Here is a 19446-nt window from a genome sequence, read left to right on the forward strand (position 1 = left end):
TACACTTAAGAAAGGACTACAGGGAGATAACTTTCTAATCTTTCATCAGGAAAGGATACTGCAGGCTCCACTGTGAAGCAGGCCCATAGTTACCCTTCACTGTTCTAGCCTTTTCTCTTTACAGATTAACGGTGGAACCCCTACAATAGCTACCTCATTCTCCTGCTCATACTCATCTTTCTCTACACACATACAACTGTGTATTTGAGAATTCCAAGTGAAAACTGGCGACCACACTGGGAAAAGGCTGCAGACAAAAGACACAAAAGTGAGAAATCAGAAGAGCCAAGAATCCTGTCAAACTGCACTGGCGTTTCTCTGAATGAGAACAAAACTTCTTTTTGTCTTTTTGCTAAGTTTCTTGCCATGCTCATGACAGAGGAGACTGCTTCTCAGCAGGAGAAAAGATTCACTGAATTCAATGAGATCACATTTATTTAAGCTGTTTCTTTCCCCTTCAACATAGAGACTCAACCTGAAATACCTGGAGCTTCCAGGGCTACAGGGAATCCATGAACCTCTAGAAATTATATATAACATTGTATGGGCATGTTTATATACATCTTTTTAGGTTAAGGATGAATGTTTTCATCAGATGATAGAAGTGATCTTGGTCCAAAAAAGGTTAAGAACCACTCCTTTAAGATCTGCATTCTTGGCCAGGCACAGTGGCTCACACCCGTAATCCCAGCACTTTGGGAGGCTGAGGTAGGTGGGTCACTTGAGGTCAGGAGTTCAAGACCAGCCTGACCAACATGGTGAAACCCTGTCTCTACTAAAATACAAAAATTAGCCGGAGTTCAAGACCAGCCTGACCAACATGGTGAAACCATGTCTCTACTAAAATACAAAAATTAGGCAGGCATGGTGGCACATGCCTGTAATCCCAGGTACTCAGGAGGCTGAGGCAGCAGAATCGCTTGAACCCAGGAGGCGGAAGTTGCAGTGAGCTGAGATCGTGCCATTGCACTCCAGCCTGGGCAACAAGAGCGAAACTCCATCTCAAAGAAATAAAATAAAATAAAATAAAAATAAATAAGATCTGCACTTATGCCTATTGCACTAATATTGGAGACCAGGTATAACAGTGCACTGCATGTAGAGGAGTGTTTCTGGGCCCTGTTTGTATGCAGACCTTGTGTATCCCAATTATCTCATGATGTTTCATGAGTGTCTCATCCTATTCCAAGTTTTTGTAATGTCCATACCATAAAATTATATAAAAATGAGGATCTTTTAGAACTTCATTATCACTATGGATGAGTTCATTTGTATGAATTCCAAACAAATTTATATTATATTGAGTTTTCTCAATAGCAAACTATGTGTATTTAGTTTATGGGGAGAAAAGCTCTAAAGGCCAAGGCTTTAGGAGGGTAAAAGGAAGGTAAATAATTATGAAACCAAATAAATAATCATGAAAAGGAAACTCAAAAAAGCCCAGAAATTACCAACTTAGAGGATAACCGAGTTAAATGATGTTTTTATGAGGTGAAATAATTCCAGTGTTTTCACTCTATGTTTCTTTCTCCCCACCCTTTGTAAAATGTATTTACCCAAGCCAGACTTCACCACTGCCCCTTATTTTTCATAAGCCTATGGCTAGAAAATTAAAAACTAGATTTGTGTTTCAGTTTCAATTATGGAACAAGTTTCAACTTTGTTATTAGGCATTTGTATATTTTAAAAGCTCAAGCCAGGAGTGATGGCTCACGCCTTTAATCTCAACACTTTGGGAGGATCACTTGAGGCCAGGAGTTTGAGACCACAAAACATAGCAAGACCTTATCTCTACAAAATATTTAAAAACTAGCCAAGCATAGTGGCATATGCCTATAGTTCTATCTACTCAGGAGGCTGAAGAAGGAATATTTCTTCAGCCCAGGAGTTCAAAGTTACAGTGAACTATGATCATACCACTGCACTTCAGCCTGGGTGACAGAGCAAGACTATGTCATTAAAAATTAAAAATTTGGCCGGGCAAGGCCGGGCGCGGTGGCTCAAGCCTGTAATCCCAGCACTTTGGGAGGCCGAGGCGGGCGGATCACGAGGTCAGGAGATCGAGACCATCCTGGCTAACACGGTGAAACCCCGTCTCTACTAAAAATACAAAAAACTAGCCGGGCGCGGTGGCGGGCACCTGTAGTCCCAGCTACTCGGGAGGCTGAGGCAGGAGAATGGCGTAAACCCGGGAGGCGGAGCTTGCAGTGAGCTGAGATCCGGCCACTGCACTCCAGCCTGGGTGACAGGGCAAGACTCCGTCTCAAAAAAAAAAAAAAAAAAAAAATTTGGCCGGGCATGGTGGCTCACACCTATAATCCCAGCACTTTGGGAGGCCGAGGCGGGCAGATCACCTAAAGCCAGAAGTTCAAGACCAGCCTGACCAACATGGAGAAACCCCGTCTCTACTAAAAATGCAAACTTAGTCGGGCATGGTGGTGCATTCCTGAAATCCCAGCTACTCAGGAGGCTGAGGCAGGAGAATCGCTTGAACCCAGGAGGCGAAGGTTGCAGTGAACCAAGATCTCACCATTGCACTCCAGCCTGGGCAACAAGAGCAAAACTCTCATATCAAAAAAATAAAAAATAAAAATAAAAAATTTGGCAGGTCATGGTGGCTCATGCCTGTAATCCCAACACTTCTGGAAGCCAAAGCAGGTGGATCACCTGAGAATTTCAGACCAGCCTGGCCAACACGGTAAAACCCTGTCTCTACTAAAATTACAAAAAATTAGTTGGGTGTGGCAGCACATGCCTGTGATCCCAGCTACTTGGGAGGTTAAGGCAGGAGAATTGCTTGAGCCTGGGAGGCAGGGGTTGCAGTGAGCCGAGATCGTACCACTGCACACCAGCCTGGGTGACAGAGTGAGACTCTATCTCAAAATAAATAAATAAATAAATAAATAAATAAATAAATAAATAATTTAAAGCATGTTTTAAATAAAGTCAGGCCAGGCATGCTGGCTCACACCTGTAATCCCAGCACTTTGGGAGGCCGAGGCGAATGGATCACCTGAGGCCAGGAGTTCAAGACCAGCCTGGCCAACCTGGCAAAACCCCATCTCTACTAAAAATACAAAAATTAGCCAGGCGTGGCTGGGCACGGTGGCTCACTCCTGTAATCCCAGCACTTTGGGAGGCCGAGACAGGCAGATCACAAGGTCAGGAGTTCAAGACCAGCCTGGCCAAGATGGTGAAACCCCGTCTCTACTAAAAATACAAAAATTAGCTGGGCATGGTGGTGGGCATCTGTAATCCCAGCTACTCAGGAGGCTGAGGCAGCGAACTGCTTGAACCATGGAGTCAGAGGTTGCAGTCACCCAAGATCCTGCCACTGCACTCCAGCCTGAAGACAGAGTGAGACTGTCTCAAACAAACAAACAAAATTATCCGGGTGTGATGGCAGGCGCCTATAATCCCAGCTACCTGGGAGGCTAAGGCAGGAGAATCTCTTGAACCTGGGAGGTGGAGGATGCAGTGAGCCAAGAGCACACCACCGCACTCCAGTCTGGGTGACAGTGAGACTCTATCTCAAAAAATAATAAATAAATAAATAAATAAATAAATAAAGTCAGCAAAGGGAAAGATCACCTCCATCTCAAAAGAATTTAATAGACTATATTATCTCTGTTATTTACTAGCCAAATAAATAACTCAAAACTGGCAGAGGCTTGTTTTCTGAATCACCCTGTTAGGAATGAGTTACCCACTACTGCTCTGTAAGGACAGAGGAACTTTACCTGGCACGGAGGTCAGCCACTTGATCAGTCATCTGCCCTAGCATTTTGCAAGTTCCCAGAATCTCCCTGCGTTCTTTGCCTGCACAGAGTTCACCAACTTTTCCAGCTTCATCTAAGATCTGTCTGATGGCCTGCTCACCAGCATCCCCTAAAATAAACAGATATTCAATATCTACACTGTTGACACATTCATTATTTAGAGAGGATACTTTACAAGTCATTTCATTCACCAAGGAATGGATGATTTTAAACAAGAGGAGTGAATAGAAGGCAACATATCTGATAGCTAACAGCCAAGCAGTGCCCTTAAACCATAGGGGGAGGTTTCAACCACAGACACTGCGAAAAAAGATACTTGGACCCATATCTATTTGGAGATACTAAGTAGCTTGTGGTAAGAATATGGATGATGAAAACAGACTCTAACAATTTAATAGTATTTAGGACCTCCAACCTTCTTTAGGTTTTTCACACTCATTCAAATATTAATCTAAAACAGAATAAATATTGTATTAGAAAATCAATAAAGCCTAGTGCAATAACCTATTTGGGTCTTATCTTTATACAGTCAACTTCACTTCCCAATTCTCATTGGCATCATGATTTGATCTGCTTAATTAAGTAGTCTATTGAGATAAATGGAAGTCTGCTCAATGGGAACTGGAAGAGAAGAACCTTTATTGAAAATAATTACCTTTTGGATTCAGGGAAGGGGAGGACGAATAATTTTGCAAAGAATGCCCAGCTTAGTGTGACTTACTCCTCCATGATTAGAGGTGATCGAATCTATTTCCTTCATCCTTTTAAGGCCTACTACTTGTTTCAGTTACTCAAAACTATCAGATAATGGGGTATTCCCCATAATGTTACAGTAGTTCTCTCAGATGATGAGATTATGGGAGATTTTCTTTCTTTCTTTCTTTCATTTGCTTGGTTTTTAGCTTATCATTGTATCTATCAGAAAAGCAGAACTAAAGGGTTACCTGGGAAGGCACTAGGGTCATGGAGCCAATCTTTGGCCTGGTTCAGTTTGGAGTCTATGGAGGCCAATGCTCTCTTCATGGCTTCAGTGTCCTTTTGGAAAGAAATCCCACAATTACTTTCTTTGCAAAAGTTGAGATACCATGATACAAAGTAAGACAGAGAAGAAGTTACAGCATTAACATACATAGCTAAGGTAGTCAGTCCTACAAAGGCCTTAAAAATATTGTCACCACACCACAATTCTCATTTCTGTCAAAATGCAGCATCTTGCATGCAAATCTTCAGTTAATTCTACTCTGTTGCTAAACAGAGTAGAATTGGGTTCCCTATTGCTAAAACTGTGAAAACTGGTAAAATTGCTCAAGCCAGAATATGTTTAATGTCTTCAGCAGGAAAAAGCCCTGTTGTCACATGCCTCATTATCAGCCTTTCCACTAGTCAACATTCATCTACTGCAGCCTTGCCAAAGCCCCTCCCACTTCAGGGAAGCCTCATTAGTATGTGGTGCCACAAATCACAGTTCTTTTACATCTTGTTTTGAAATGCACACGCTGGATGATGTTTCACTATATTCAATTAACCTGAAAAACTTGGAATTACTGGTTGGAAGAAACAATTGAAAATGTTAATCTAGCAATTTAATTTTAATTCCACAAATAAACCCCTCAAAGTAATATAATTTAAAAGTGTTTTCTGACCTTCCCTGCTATTCCTCATTCTTAGTTCCCTTACCATCCCTCACCTGGAAGAAGATGCAGGATAGAATAAATGGGTCTCAGCTTATTGTTTACAACCAGGATTTATGAGGACTATCAGGAAACTAGCATAAAATCTCCCAGGATACACCAGGAGAAGCTGAAACAACAGACTAATCACTTTAAATATATATAAGTATTTCAGTAAATGTTTTAAAATACATAAAAACACAGAGAACAGTATAACACCAGCCATCTCTTAAGTCTCTATTTAGCATCTTCAAAGACCATCTATCTTCCTTTTTGCTGTAGGAAACTGACTCTTACAGAGTTAAGCGATCAAAGCACAAAGTTAACCTCTAAAATTCTAGACAATGTTCTAGCTTCAGTTTCCAATCCTGCACAACTGGGGTTCTTAAAAGTGTTGCACCACTAGTTTTCCACACGGGGGCACCAGGAGCACCCCCACTTCCAATTCAAAAAAGACCCAGCACTATCACAAATAAGCATTGGCAGCACCCATAGTTAGGCTCAAGGTCCACAACTGTTCCAAAGCACCTATTCAAAAGATAGATCTCTCAACTGTAGGAATCCCTCCTTCCCCTTCTAAACAGACACAGATTATTCTCCTGTTGAATCCTTAGCTATTTGAGGCTCTAAATAGCAAATTCTCAGCTATAGCAATGAAAAAGAAGTGAACTAAATTACCGAAAAAATTGAAAATAAAATATTTTTATTATCAAGTTATATGTAACTATAGTAGCTGTCAATAAAAGGCACAGTCATAAAAAGATTCATTTCAAAATCCACTTGTAATTAGAAGAAGATATGTGGTATTTTTTAAGTGCTTTGATTCTCAAATGGCTTGAATATCAGCAAATCTCTCCTATCATGTCTTACATTAATTTGTACAGAAAACCTTGCCTTCAAAATTAATGCAAAGGTCAGCTTTAGCTTAATTCCAAATTAGCAAGACCTGAATCAATAACTTTTTAAAAGAATCTGAGGCCAGGCAACTCCTAACCTCAGAGAACTGGGTAGCCTTCAGGATCTAACACAGGTTATCTAGGCATAGGTTTTCTTTTAATCACAAACTCTTACTTAGGAAGTGTGTGCACATCCTGGAGAAAATTATGTCAGTGTAAAAATATTTCACTTAAAACCTGTTAAACCATTTTCCTAACACACTTTTATTTTCAGTGAGAAAAGCAATAGGTATTTATTACATTTCAAAAATCTAAATTCAAAGGGAAACGAAGGTCAGAAATTTTTATGTCTACTCTAGCATTAAGGGCTACTAGTTTGGAAACTAAATTCAACTGACATGCATTGAATGTAATATGCCTTCCCTGCATGTTAGGTTCTGTTTTAGCTACTTTCCCCCTCCTTACCTCACTGAATCTCAAATTTAAATGTCATTTAAATAATACTGTAAATTAAGTTTGTGGGAACTCACTCCTACAAACCTAATTTGATGTCAGGTTTGTTGACTCCAAACCTCATTGCTTATCAAATGAAACAAGATTTTTTTTTTCTTTTACCAAGGAGAGTTGCTAAAGATTCTACTAATCTCCTACAATAATCAGCAAATCTCTGCCTTGTCAGTTTTGACTTTGGTTAATACTGCAGAGAAAATAAGCTCCAGAAATCAAATTCATAATCTACAGTAACAAAAATGACTGCTTTTATTCTCCAATGCCCAAAAATGATTTGAAACACAATGGAAAAAAATGGTTTTTGTCTATTCAGCATCCTCAAAAATCATTTCTTTTTTTCTCCTCAATAAAGCTCTAATGGCCAGTACTGCAAGGAAAGAATGTAATTCTCAGAAAGTGAGTAATTTACTGCTCAGTGGGAGGTGTGACACCATCAAGAAGTTAACATGAAGAGATGTTCATTTTCCCCTAAAAGAAACCAATAGCCAATTTTGAATGAAGCTGCATTTAATAACTGGGACTTTCAATAAGTTACCAAAGTTTTTAACAGCATTAATTTTAGACAATTTTAGAGATTTAAAACAATAACTGAAAGAGCCATCTTAAATTATTTCTGGAACACAGTAGGTTATAAGTAATCATTTTATTTTAGTCATATCTAGTAAAAACAAATGTGTTTAAGGTAATTTTTTTCCTCCTAAGACTTTCACATATATTTCTTTTGAAAGGCAGTCTTTATGATAGAATTGACAGAATTCTGTCATAAGCATATAAGTATACAAACAATGAATATGACATAAACAAATTCGCTGGACAACTAGGACAGAAGTCAATTTGGGGATATATGTATAAAGGGTGAAAATAATCGTAACCCTTGTGGTCAGCCATGCTATGTACCACAAAGCATTTTGCTAAACCTTGTCATGTAGGTCTGTAAGTATCCACAGTATAATTCAGATATGAAATAGAGGAGAGAAAAACTGCACCTTCATTTGAGTATTCTTCTCTATAAAAACTCAACTTTGGGAAAAAGAAAAGTCTCTACCAATTTCTTATCTGTTTTTGCTTTGTTTTTCAGGGGGGTTGTGGGTGTTGAAAGAGTGAAGTATAAAGAGACCAGGTCTAGTCATGTGGCTTCGGGGACAGCTGGCCTGAATCTATCTGGGTACTCCCCTCCATGTTATTCTCCTTCTTACCATAAAATTCTTATGAATTTATGTTTTAAATGGAAAAAATACAGTGCCTTGGCACTCTTCCCTACATATCAAAAGATGGAACGACAACCTAAACCATTTGTACATGCTTTCCTAGGAACTGAAACACTGCTAAAATTAAATAGTTTAGGCCTCAGAACACCTGTGAATAATAATGACCTCCTTCTATGAACAGTCAAGAGAAACTTCAGTTTAAAAAGTGAAGTCCTGCAATCCTAAGCTCTTGAAAATTTTAAATATGGGGAATAAGGACCCCTCTCCATGACTGCCCACCATACTCTCCCTTCTCCCTCCACTAACATCTCCCTTCCCACTCCATCCCCTTTCTGACCTCATTTCCACCCACAAGTCAATGTTTTAAACCAGATGTTTCTGGTTTAAGATGTTTCTGGAAAGTATAGGTTGGGCAGTAGAACAAAATCTTACAAACTACATTTAAACAAAAGAAAGCTGTCTGGTCCTGAGACTTCATGCAAGTTACCTTCTCTGGGTCTCAATTCCTCATCTCTAAGAATACCTTCCCGGCTCTAAAAATCTATGCTGCCTATGACTGCACGATCAGATGTACCAACCAAAGATAACTGAGATCAGAAGGGAAACATCAATTTATTTTGGGATTTTTCTCCTCATGGGAGCAGGGAGATAAAATATCATAAATGCCTGAATTAACTATTTATCTCAAGCTCTTAGAGATATTTCATTCTATTAGCTGCTAAAAACAAAACACTAGAACACTTGCTCATAGAAAGCCCACAAATGACCTCTTTATTTTTTTATTTTTTTTTTTTTTAACAAATCAACTCTTAAATCCCAATGGTCTGCAAGTAAGGGGTAGTATTACGCGATCACAAGTTCTAACCAACATTTCCTGCCTTTGTTAAGTTTGGTATTTTTATTTTTATTTTTTTAACAAATCAACTCTTAAATCCCAATGGTCTGCAAGTAAGGGGTAGTATTACGCGATCACAAGTTCTAACCAACATTTCCTGCCTTTGTTAAGTTTGGTATCTTCTGTATAAGGGATCTGAATCAGTCACTGCTTTTACCCACCACCAGCCCAGGACCACAGTGGGGAGAAACCCACCACAGGAACTAATTCTGAATAATAGAATTTAATGATTCAAGGTGCAAAGCTGCGGGAGTGCCTATGTAAGGTTCAAAGTCTTAACAGCGAAAATTTTTTTTTAATTTTTTATCTCACTTCCTCTTAATTCTCAGCATGCATCAAGATACAAGTAATATAAATACCAAAAAAAATTAAATGTAGAGCACTAAATTTACAAAGGGTAGAATCAGAATTGTGTTGAACTCAAATTCTTTTAATAAATAATGTATTCTCAGAAAAAATGCTAATTTGATTTTTAATGATCACTATAAAATGATTGTTGATTTAAGAAAAGGAAACTTTTTACTTTTAAAATAAGTGAAGTGTTTAAAGTCAAAGTTACTTTTAAATTTGTAAATGTGCAATTTGAATATAGGTATAAAAGGTAAAATAATCAGTTATTGCATTGCCTCTTTAAAATCTTAACTTATTCGGCAAGACGCACTTTTACCAAGAAGTTTTTCCACTTACTTTCTTCCCCCACTTTTCTAGAGGAATCATCACTTTCCAGAAGAATACTGCACCAATGGGGAGGCATGAAACAAGTATGGTAAGACAAAGTTAATTATTTATTGGTAGGTGCGAGAAGAGGTGAAAGACACTGTATGCATTAAACAGAATGGGAACCCAGCCGTCACAGTCAGACAGAAGGTCTGATTAATTCACTGCTTACAGTGGAGCAATGAAAGATGCATAATGCTACAAAACTGAAAAAGAGTCAAAATCCTAATTACCAATTTCTATTTTCAGGGTAAATTTTTTTTCTATTTTTGTAACCAATAGAAATGATGACTTTTAGAGGGTGAGGAAAGGTAGAGTGGATGGGAACCAGGTTAGGAGGAAGACTTATCAAGTACATCTTTTTGCAGCACTTTGATTTTTGAACCACATAAATGTATAACAAAAGCAAAATTAGGTTAAAAATAAACCTCTTTTTTTTATTCTGATGTCATTAGGTTAAAAAATAAGCATCTCTTGTTCATTCTGATGGTCAGTAGATTAAAAAATAAACATCTCTTGTTCATTCTGATGTCATCATGTACTTGAGTTGAGCTAATTTAATTTACCTTCTTTCATTTCAGATGAAGTTAGTTTTGTAGCATCCTAACAAATTGGTTTTCCTCAGCATAAAACTAGGACCAGCTACAAGACTGTGCATGGTGAGTACCGGGTCTATTTCCCTTGTATCCCCAAGTGCCTAATCCTGGCCCTGAAAAACTCAACTGCCTACATTTTTTTAATGAAAGAAGCAGCTCTTGATGGTACTTGCACAAAATAAAGCTCAATAACATGTATTCACTAAATGATGGATAGCTTTTCCGTTCTGAAAATAGAGAAACATTAAGGTTAAAATGCCTGTTCCTCCTTATTACTTTTTCTCAGTTGCTAGAAGCAAAAGAAAGAATAAGCAAAGAGCTTGTGTTAGGGGAACATGAGGTCATGGAGAACTACAGCTAATTCAGTTTGGACAGCAGAACATGCAGTGAGCCATGGAATGAAGTTAGGAAGACCTTTAGACACACTTCACTTCTGTTTTCCTTTGGATTTTGAAGGCTAGGATTATTATGAAGGACAGGTGCCTCATCTAAGCTCTCTGGCCTACCCTTTTTCATTATGGCTTAAAACCTCAACGATGCATCTCCAAAAGCAAAATTTCAGAGCCCGCAAGGAAAACTGGTGGGAGAGGCAGATACAGAGATAGCATCAGCTGGAAGTCTCCTTTCCCACCAGCAGGGTCCACAGGTAACTCATTCACCCAGCCACCTGGGGAATCCTGCTCCTCAAATGAAGACCAGGCCAAAAAAGATCCCAGGAGCCTACTCAAAGAAATGAAAGTACCCACCAAATATAGGCAGCCTGATAGCCCATAGTAATGTCTTTCCTTTAGCTTTCCCCAAAGAAATCACTCAATATGAGCCAGAGTCAGTCTCCCCAGCACTGCCTAGAGTCCCATATTAAATCACATTCTGACGCACATTCAAGCACAGTGTTACACACAGAATAAGGCACGGCACACAGCACAAGAAAACCTCACAGACATGCTTTTTCTCTTTTTAAGCGAAAAAGAAACTAGAGGGCAAGAGAAAGCTTACCTTCTAAACGTGAGAAAAAGAATAAAACAAAAGAACAAAAAAAGATGCATAAAGAAGTCATAACAGGGAAGTGAAAGTTGTCAACTATGCAAAAGCAAAATTAAATAAAATATCAGAGTTAAAATGATTTTACCACATAGATTTACAATACAGTCTTAGAATCTATTCAAGAACTTCATATCAATGAGAAAATGTCTCTGTGAATCCATAGTTAAAATAAGTTTATTTACTCTATATAATTAAATTAGCTTTCTGGGCAACAAGAGAGAGGGCTGGTGATTTCAGGCCCCAGCTTTTACATTTCCTTATAGAGGTCCTGGAGAACCTACTGCTGTACTGAGCACCCAATGGAAGTCATACTACAAAATCCCTTCTTTAGTTGACTACCAGCCTTCTGGGTGGCCCTGGAGACACTGGGGTCACACATGGGAAAGCTAGATCTTGGGGACATTGTGTTCCCCCCACTGCCTACACATCTTGGGCTCCCACAAGGAAAGTATAAACCTAAGTATCTCTGTTCCCCTAGACTAGAAAGCTTAGTTGACAGTCATTAAACAGGGAGCAGCAGACCAGAGCAGCAGCAGCAACACAAAACCACTGCTGACGAGCTCTAGAAGGAATCTGCTAGCCCCTCTGGGGTCCTAAAAGAGATTCCCGACAAAGGGTGAAGGGATCCCTCAAACTAACTGAGCAATGTGAAGACTAATAAAATTAAACCTTCCTTGGGAAAAATGGAATGATCAAGGGACATATTTAGAAATGCCAAGAGTTTCCTCTAGATTTCTCTGGATCAAAGATTGGTTAAAGAACAGTTTTCCATAAAGTTCAGAATTACTGACATATCTGTATCTTATTTAGTCAGCTGGGAACAACCACCCATATACAAGGCAGAGCTCCCATCCACAGGAATATACTCTTCCACCAGTCCAGCCAATGAGACTCCAGCCTGATGGAAAAGCTATAAATCTCAGCCTTAAACCAGTATTTACCCCACATGCCTATATACTTGTTCTACCTTAGAACAAAGGAAATTAGCAAAGATAGCAAGTAACCTATGAAACAAAAATGAAGAAGAAATTACTTTCACAGTATCTGAGTACTCTTATGCTACAAAAATTACAAGATAAAGTATGAGACAGGTGCCAATCAAAACCCACAGTGGGGTAGAGTTAGGGATTTTGCTTATTTCTCCACTAAGAACACTTACCTTGCTGGCCCAGGCATCTTCATCCCAAGAGGTGAGTTGTAACACACGAATTATCTCATTAATTTCAGCACTCATTTTTTCTACAGTAAAATTGCGATTTTTTAAAGCTTCCTCTATGCCTTGGTTTTTTGAGTTTTTAGTTGTCACAAAAATCTTCATAGCTGTAAAAATAAAAGATCAGAAACTAGGCTTGGAATTTAATCTTGTTGTATAACAATATTCACAAAAGATGTTCTACACTTTGGATGTTTTCGGCTTTTAAGGTCCTAAAGTGAATATACAAAACAAACACTACAAGTCTGACAATAAAGTTCCAACATTAGCAACCTTTATTGTAAAAATAAAAAAGAGAAAGAAAACTCAAGGTACAAAGACACCATCACAACATGATTAAGTAACTAATTTAACCTGCATATGCTGATGACCTGCAATCACAAAATATCTAATATCTTTCTAAATCAGTTATCATCCTGGTCCTCACCCTGGCTCCATCCACTACAAACCTAATGGGACAATATGAAAACTGTCAGTAATACTCTGAATGGCATATCCTGCTGCCCCTGATCCCAGCAAAAGATCCCAAAATGTCAAGTTTATCATCCAAGATTTTTCTCAACATGTAGCTTGGACTTGCTAACCCCCAAACATAAAGAAGAAAAAAAAAATGTCTGGGCGTGGTGGCTCACACCTGTAATCCCACCCCTTTTGGCGTGATCTTGGCTCACTGCAACCTCCGCCTCCTGGGTTCGAGCAATTCTCCTGCCTCAATCTCCTGAGTAGCTGGGATTATAGGCATCCACCACCATTCCTGACTAATTTTTGTTTTGTTTTGTTTTGTTTTTAGTAGAGACAGGGTTTTGCCATGCTGGCTAGGCTGGTCTTGAACTCCTGACCTCAGGTGATCCACCCGCCTCAGCCTCCCAAAGTGCTGAGATTACAGGAGTGAGCCGCCGCACCTGGCCTCCTGAACTCTTACACTTATGTCCTTTTTTAGCTACCACCCGAAACACCAAAGCAGGTAGTTGGAAGTCACAATGACATGAGTCACTAGATTTTTATAATAAAATTGCCTTCTGAGAATTAACTAATTAACCCACAACTTGACTAAGATAATTCATATAAACCATGAGATGTCTGGCATATACTAGACACTCAATAAGTGCAACTCCCTTTTGCTAGTCGAGACAGCAGCCACCATGTTTGCATTTCAGGGTGCTGCCCAATGGGAAGGTGGTCCCAGCTGGTGACTAAAGAACTGATCTACTCATGATGTAAAGAATAGTTAAATATCTTTTAGGAAAAACTGTATTAATACACACTAAAAAGGGCTCTGAGTTCATGTCTTTATCATATGGTGCTCTATAATATCCATTCCAGCTCCTAATTATTTTTCTATAACACAAATAAAGGTGTGAAAATTTAATATCCCAGACTAGAGTTTATAGAGGAGAGTCCACCTCCCAGGAAAGGGGCTTGTTAGAGCTTTAGGAGAACAGAATTAGGCCACAGGAAGGCAATTTCAAACAAAGAACAGGAGAAGGACAGTGTTAGAGAAGAAGACTGGTTCTCAGCCAATCAGCTACAGCCATCATGTGATAACCAATCAATCAGGCCTCATTTTTACCTAGGCTGAAGGATATGCAGTGAAGCCACAAAAGAAAATGAATCTCATGCCAGGAGCCATAGCTCACGCCTGTAATCCCAGCACTTTGGGAGGCCGAGGCAGGCAGATCACGAGGTCAAGAGATCAAGACCATCCTGGCTAACATGGTGAAACCCTGTCTCTACTGAAAATACAAAAATTAGCTAGGTGTGGTGGTGCACACCTATATCCCAGCTACTAGGGAGGCTGAGGCAGCAGAATCGCTTGAACCCAGGAGGCAGAGGTTGCAGTGAGCTGAGATAGCACCTCTACACTCCAGCCTGGCGACAGAGTGAGACTTCGTCTCAAAAAATAACTAAATAAATAAATAAATAAAAGAAAATGAACCTCAGAGTTTAGAACACACTAACATTTTTTTCCCCGTATATAATAATGTACAGGCAGGAAGTACCTGAAATGAGAACTGGCAGCAACTCTTTCACAGTGTTCATTGAGTTCACCAACATCACTCGGTGCTCCTGGTGAGTCAGCTCCTGCTGTCTCTCGTCAATCATCTTGGCCATCTTAGTCATTCCTGGGGCACAAAGAAGAAACTGTGCAGGGTGAGTAGTGAAACAATCCAGGGTCTGGCTTTCCCAGCCAGACCACTCTAAATCCATTATGAAATACTATGAAAATTCAAACCGATTGCTCACTTATTTAAACAACAGACACCATCACTGAACTCTAATATTTATGCAACATTACTCTTTTCAACGAAAGTAATGTATGAAATATAAACCCTAAATGTGATCAACATTTTCATATTTTGATATAAATACATTCACAAATATTAAACATCTAAATGAATAAATATATATTTATTAGAAAGAAATTCACAGGTCAGGGAAAAACGTTTTGCCAGGCTTCTATGCATAAAGATTTCATGCCATGTCTCTGAACTCTCTACAATGTTATGTAAAAAATCTCACATGAGCCTAGTACTGAATCTAGTGGCTGAAAAAAGGCCTAAGAATGACAATGATATGTTTTGTTTTCATCTTTCTATTTTTCTGTACTTTCCAATTTGTCCAAAATAAGCATGTACTAGTTTTATAATTAGAAACAAATAGAAATATTATAAAAATAATTATAGGGATGACAGTGTTTGAAAGCATCTGGTGTTTTGGAATCAGTCTGCTAGCACTTTTTGTTTATGTTGGTTGTTACTCAAAGGCGCTATGTGATTCTCCAAAGCTTTGATTTTCAAATTGCTCTAGGATTTCTCAAGTTGTCTCATAGACCATCAAGACCAAAGAGAAGCAGAGGTGGGGCTGCTCCTGCTTCACCCAAAGTAGCTCCATTTTGTCTTTTATGTTTGGGGATTCTGCATAAGATTCCATTTGGGGAAATACATTTTTGCCAGTATGATGAGAAATTTTAAGAGGACTACTATAAAGCCACCAGAGAAACCTATTTCCAGGTGATCTTCAGTGATGGCTCAAATTCTTAACTGCCATTAAGTTTTATAGAACACCTACACTAGAACCTCATAAATATGTCGTTAATTAAAAATCAACATTTCACATAAAACAAATGAATTTTATAAAGTGGTAAAAATCAAGTTAAGCAGATTAAACATCTAACATATCTTGTCACTGGTCTAATTCATACTTTAAAGACCCTCAAGTTCATGTTATATCTGTAACATCAAAAGCTGGTATCCGTTTATATATTTTGAATATTTAATGCTCAGATGCCTAAATAATCATTTCAAAATAAAATTTAACCACAATAGTTCTTCTCTCCTTCTAGATCTGATTATATTATGCAGCCTTCGGTTAGGGCATGAATTCATAATAGTAGGCAGGCTAATTAGCAAGCTAAGAGGTCATAAAGAACTACAGGCCAGCTGGCAGACAGTGAAGGAATGCTGTGTAATGTGGAATGAAGAGATCAGGATACAGGATGGCCTTCAGCATTACAGTAATAGAAAACTATTTCCTACATTCTCCAGTAGCAGTATTTGCAATGTTTGGTTTAATTCATTTGACAAGGCCAGGATATATAGAAAGCAGATTCAGATACCAGAGACAATGACATCACTTCAAAGCACAGCATCAGCTCCATCAACAGAGCAGACACCTGAAAGTCCAATTCATCTTCACCTATCTTCTGTAAAAAGTAGGAAGAGGGTACCCTTTCCTTTGGCTCCAACATGAACAACCCTTAAAAAATGTTATAGAAATTGGATATAACTAACCTGGCCCAAGATTCTTTGTGTAAGTGACCAAATCTTCCATAGTCTCCACCACCTCTGCCACTGTAAGATATTCCAAAATTCCTTTGCAAACTCTAATAATTTTACGGACCTGAAAATATATTTCAGAGTATTCAATCACATGAGTGGACAGCTAGCAAACACGATAACATAGATGTGCAGCATTCAACATATTTTCATTCTAAACAATCATCATTCTTCCATTATTATCTTTAAGAGTAGGCTTTTTGTCTCAGATTTCCTACCTCAGCCTCGTCGAAGGTAAGGAGCAGGTCTGATGTTCCAGAGAGGATGCCCCTTGACCCATCAATTAGATAGTCTCGAGCAGGCACTGAATAAGGGTCTGACTGAAGCATCTGAGCTGCCTGGACAAGCTTGGTGCAAGCATTCTCCACCCTATGGGGAAGAACACAGGTTAAGACACTGGCAGAACCACACAGAAGAACACTATATGCAAATACAAAGACAGAATATGCATGTAAATTCACACTTTTTTTCCCTACATGAAAAATAGCCAAGACTAATTGACAATAGGATCTAAGTTTTTAGATTTTACAATTTAGGCAGGGCGCAGTGGCTCATGCCTGTAATCCCAGCATTTTGAGAGACCCCATTTCAAATAGAAAATTACAAAATTACAGGTAAAAGCAGCACATTCATTCAGTGCACTGCCCTTATTCTTTATTTCCTGACAACAAAAAATGATGAGAAAACATCTGGGCTCTTTGACTTTAGGTTGCTCTAGCTCTGTAATGCCTTTGTTTCCTTGTTCCCCCCCACCCCACCCTACACACACTGTCATTAAAAGACACTGCACAAAGAACTGAAATCCTTGGCATCATTTTCAGATCTAACATCTGGAAATAAAATGCCAAAGTATGGTGTTAAGTGAAATTTAATAACTAAACAAAGCAAAGGAATAGGAAGAAACACAAACAAAAAGTATGAAGCAATGCATAAATTTCTCACTCATTCATCTAGCTAAATAAATTTGTTTGATAAATCCATTGGACCATTTGAAAATAGATTGTTAAAAGAAAATAAAAACAAAAAATTAAAATGAAAATATATTGTTAATTAAAGGTCACTAGTATTAGTAACTAAGTCAGTTATTAATAGTTTATTTAACATTCATATAAGCAACCAGGTCAGCCAAAGGTTGAGTGGCAGGAGGGGAACTGGGGAGGGATTCATTTAAAAGAGGAACCCAAAATGCATACACCAAGTATTCTCTTTGCCTTCCTTGTACTAATAAAATGTATTCATTCATTCAATTATTCATCCACACAGAGTTGAAAATAACCTAATAGATCATCTCCTCTAGTCTCATATTTAATATAGCCATTATGTTGTGACTGAGTAACTTATGAAGATAAGAAACAAACTGCTTAAAGTTAAAATGCTTAGCCAAAATTATACATTCTCATTTGAAAACACAGAAAATGTCACCTGCAAATAAAAGCCTACCTCACAGGGTTATTTTGAGGATAAATGAAGTAATACAGAAACTCCACAAGTATAAAGCAGTATTACATTGTTAACAAGTAGAATTAAACCAACTTATGAATTTCAACTACATAAGAAGCACTGGTCTGTGGACACTGTAGGTATGTATATAAGGATGTAAAAAGCACTATTCTAACTCTCAAGGAAAATACTTTACTAAGGCAAGACACAAACATTGGCAGAATAAGCCAATACATGGCAGGGCGTGGTGGCTCATGCCTGTAATCCCAGCACTTTGAGAGGCCAAGGTGGGCAGAGCACTTGAGGTCAGGAATTCGAGACCAGCCTGGCCAACATGGTGAAATCCCATCTCTAATAAAAATACAAAAATTAGCCAGGCATAGTGGTGGACATCTGGAATCCCAGCTACTTAGAAGGCTGAGGCAGGAGAATCAGAGGCAGAGGTCGTAGTGAGCCGAGATCATGCCACTGCACTTCAGCCTGGGTAACAGAGTAGGACTCTGTCTCCAAAATAAACAAACAACAACAAAAAAAATTAGGCAGTACATAATAAATATCAGTGAAGGGCAAGACCTGTTTCATGTGGCATTTGGTCGGGCTTAGAGGACTGGATATTTTGTTCTTTTTATTTTTAAAATTAAAATTTTAATTTGATTTTAAATATATAATATATATTCATACATATTACAGAAGTATATACACATACTTAAAACCAAAAGGGCATATATTGAAAAATCTCCTTCCCTTCACTATCTTCCATGCACTCATTCCATCCTACTTGCAACCAATATAGAGTTTCCTCCAATGTTGTATTTCCTCTGTATGTAAATGTCTTCATAAAGCATTTCAGGCCTAAATGAAGCAAAAATGTACATTTCCCCTTTTTACACAAATAGGATCATACTATGTACACTTGCTGTATTCTGCTTTTTTCACTTAGGTGTTGTTCTATTAAAAGTACATAAAAAGGGCCAGGTGTGGTGGCTCACACCTGTAATCTCAGCACTTTGGGAGGCCATGGCAGGTGGATTACTTTAGGTCGGGAGTTCGAGATCAGCCTGGCCAACATGGTGAAACCCCATCTCTACTAAAAGTACAAAAATTAGCTGGGCATGGTGGCAGGGACCTGTAATCCCAGCTACTGGGGAGGCTGAGGCAGGAGAATCACTTGAACCCATTAGCTGGGTGTGGTGGCAGGCACCTGTAATCCCAGCTACACAGGAGGCTGAGGCAAGAGAATCGGTAGAACCCAGGAGGCAGAGGTTGCAGTGAGTCAGGATCACGCCACTGCACTCCAGCCTGGGCAATAGACTGAGACTCAGTCTAAAAAGAAAAAAAAAGCATTTTATAAAATAGTACCAGGTACTTTATAACCCCACCTTAACCAAATCCTCCCTCCTATTCTCCAGAGATAATTATTACTCTGAATGTTGTTAATTATTTTCTTGATTTTCTTTATACTTTTACCACCTATATATGTATACACACCTAAGCAACTTTTTGTTGAGTTCTGCCTATATTGGAACTTAAGCAGAATCATACTGTTATGCATGCTTCTGTGACTGTTCTTTTTGTTCAACACTATAATGTTCAGTCCATCATGTTAACAACTGTAGGTACTGTGTTGTATTCCCTGTAAGAA

The 19446-nt window shown here is 38.6% G+C and overlaps 1 protein-coding gene and 1 long non-coding RNA gene across 5 annotated transcripts in view; one reads left to right on the top strand and one right to left on the bottom strand.

Moving 5' to 3' along the window:
- The window catches only part of LOC141407689 (uncharacterized), an 85892-nt gene that overhangs the window by 35355 nt on the left and 31091 nt on the right, over positions 1-19446 (top strand). The window contains exons 2-3 of the long non-coding RNA XR_012417772.1: positions 9667-9724; positions 10257-10334. This is a non-coding gene — a long non-coding RNA (uncharacterized lncRNA). The remainder of the gene's footprint in view (positions 1-9666; positions 9725-10256; positions 10335-19446) is intronic.
- Positions 1-19446, bottom strand: part of VCL (vinculin) — a 127074-nt gene that overhangs the window by 33733 nt on the left and 73895 nt on the right. For 2 of the 4 annotated variants that reach the window (XM_045362031.3, XM_045362029.3), the window contains exons 3-8: positions 16583-16733; positions 16320-16428; positions 14529-14651; positions 12475-12635; positions 4724-4814; positions 3741-3888 (exon numbers count right to left, since the gene is read on the bottom strand). In XM_045362031.3, the coding sequence (XP_045217966.1) occupies positions 3741-3888; positions 4724-4814; positions 12475-12635; positions 14529-14651; positions 16320-16428; positions 16583-16733 (783 nt within the window). Of the gene's footprint in view, positions 1-3740; positions 3889-4723; positions 4818-12474; positions 12636-14528; positions 14652-16319; positions 16429-16582; positions 16734-19446 lie in introns of all 4 variants that reach the window. The other 2 variants (XM_045362030.3, XM_045362028.3) reach the window with 1 other exon arrangement.

The sequence above is a fragment of the Macaca fascicularis genome, chromosome 9, assembly GCF_037993035.2.
Source record: "Macaca fascicularis isolate 582-1 chromosome 9, T2T-MFA8v1.1".
Classification (NCBI taxonomy): domain Eukaryota; kingdom Metazoa; phylum Chordata; class Mammalia; order Primates; family Cercopithecidae; genus Macaca; species Macaca fascicularis.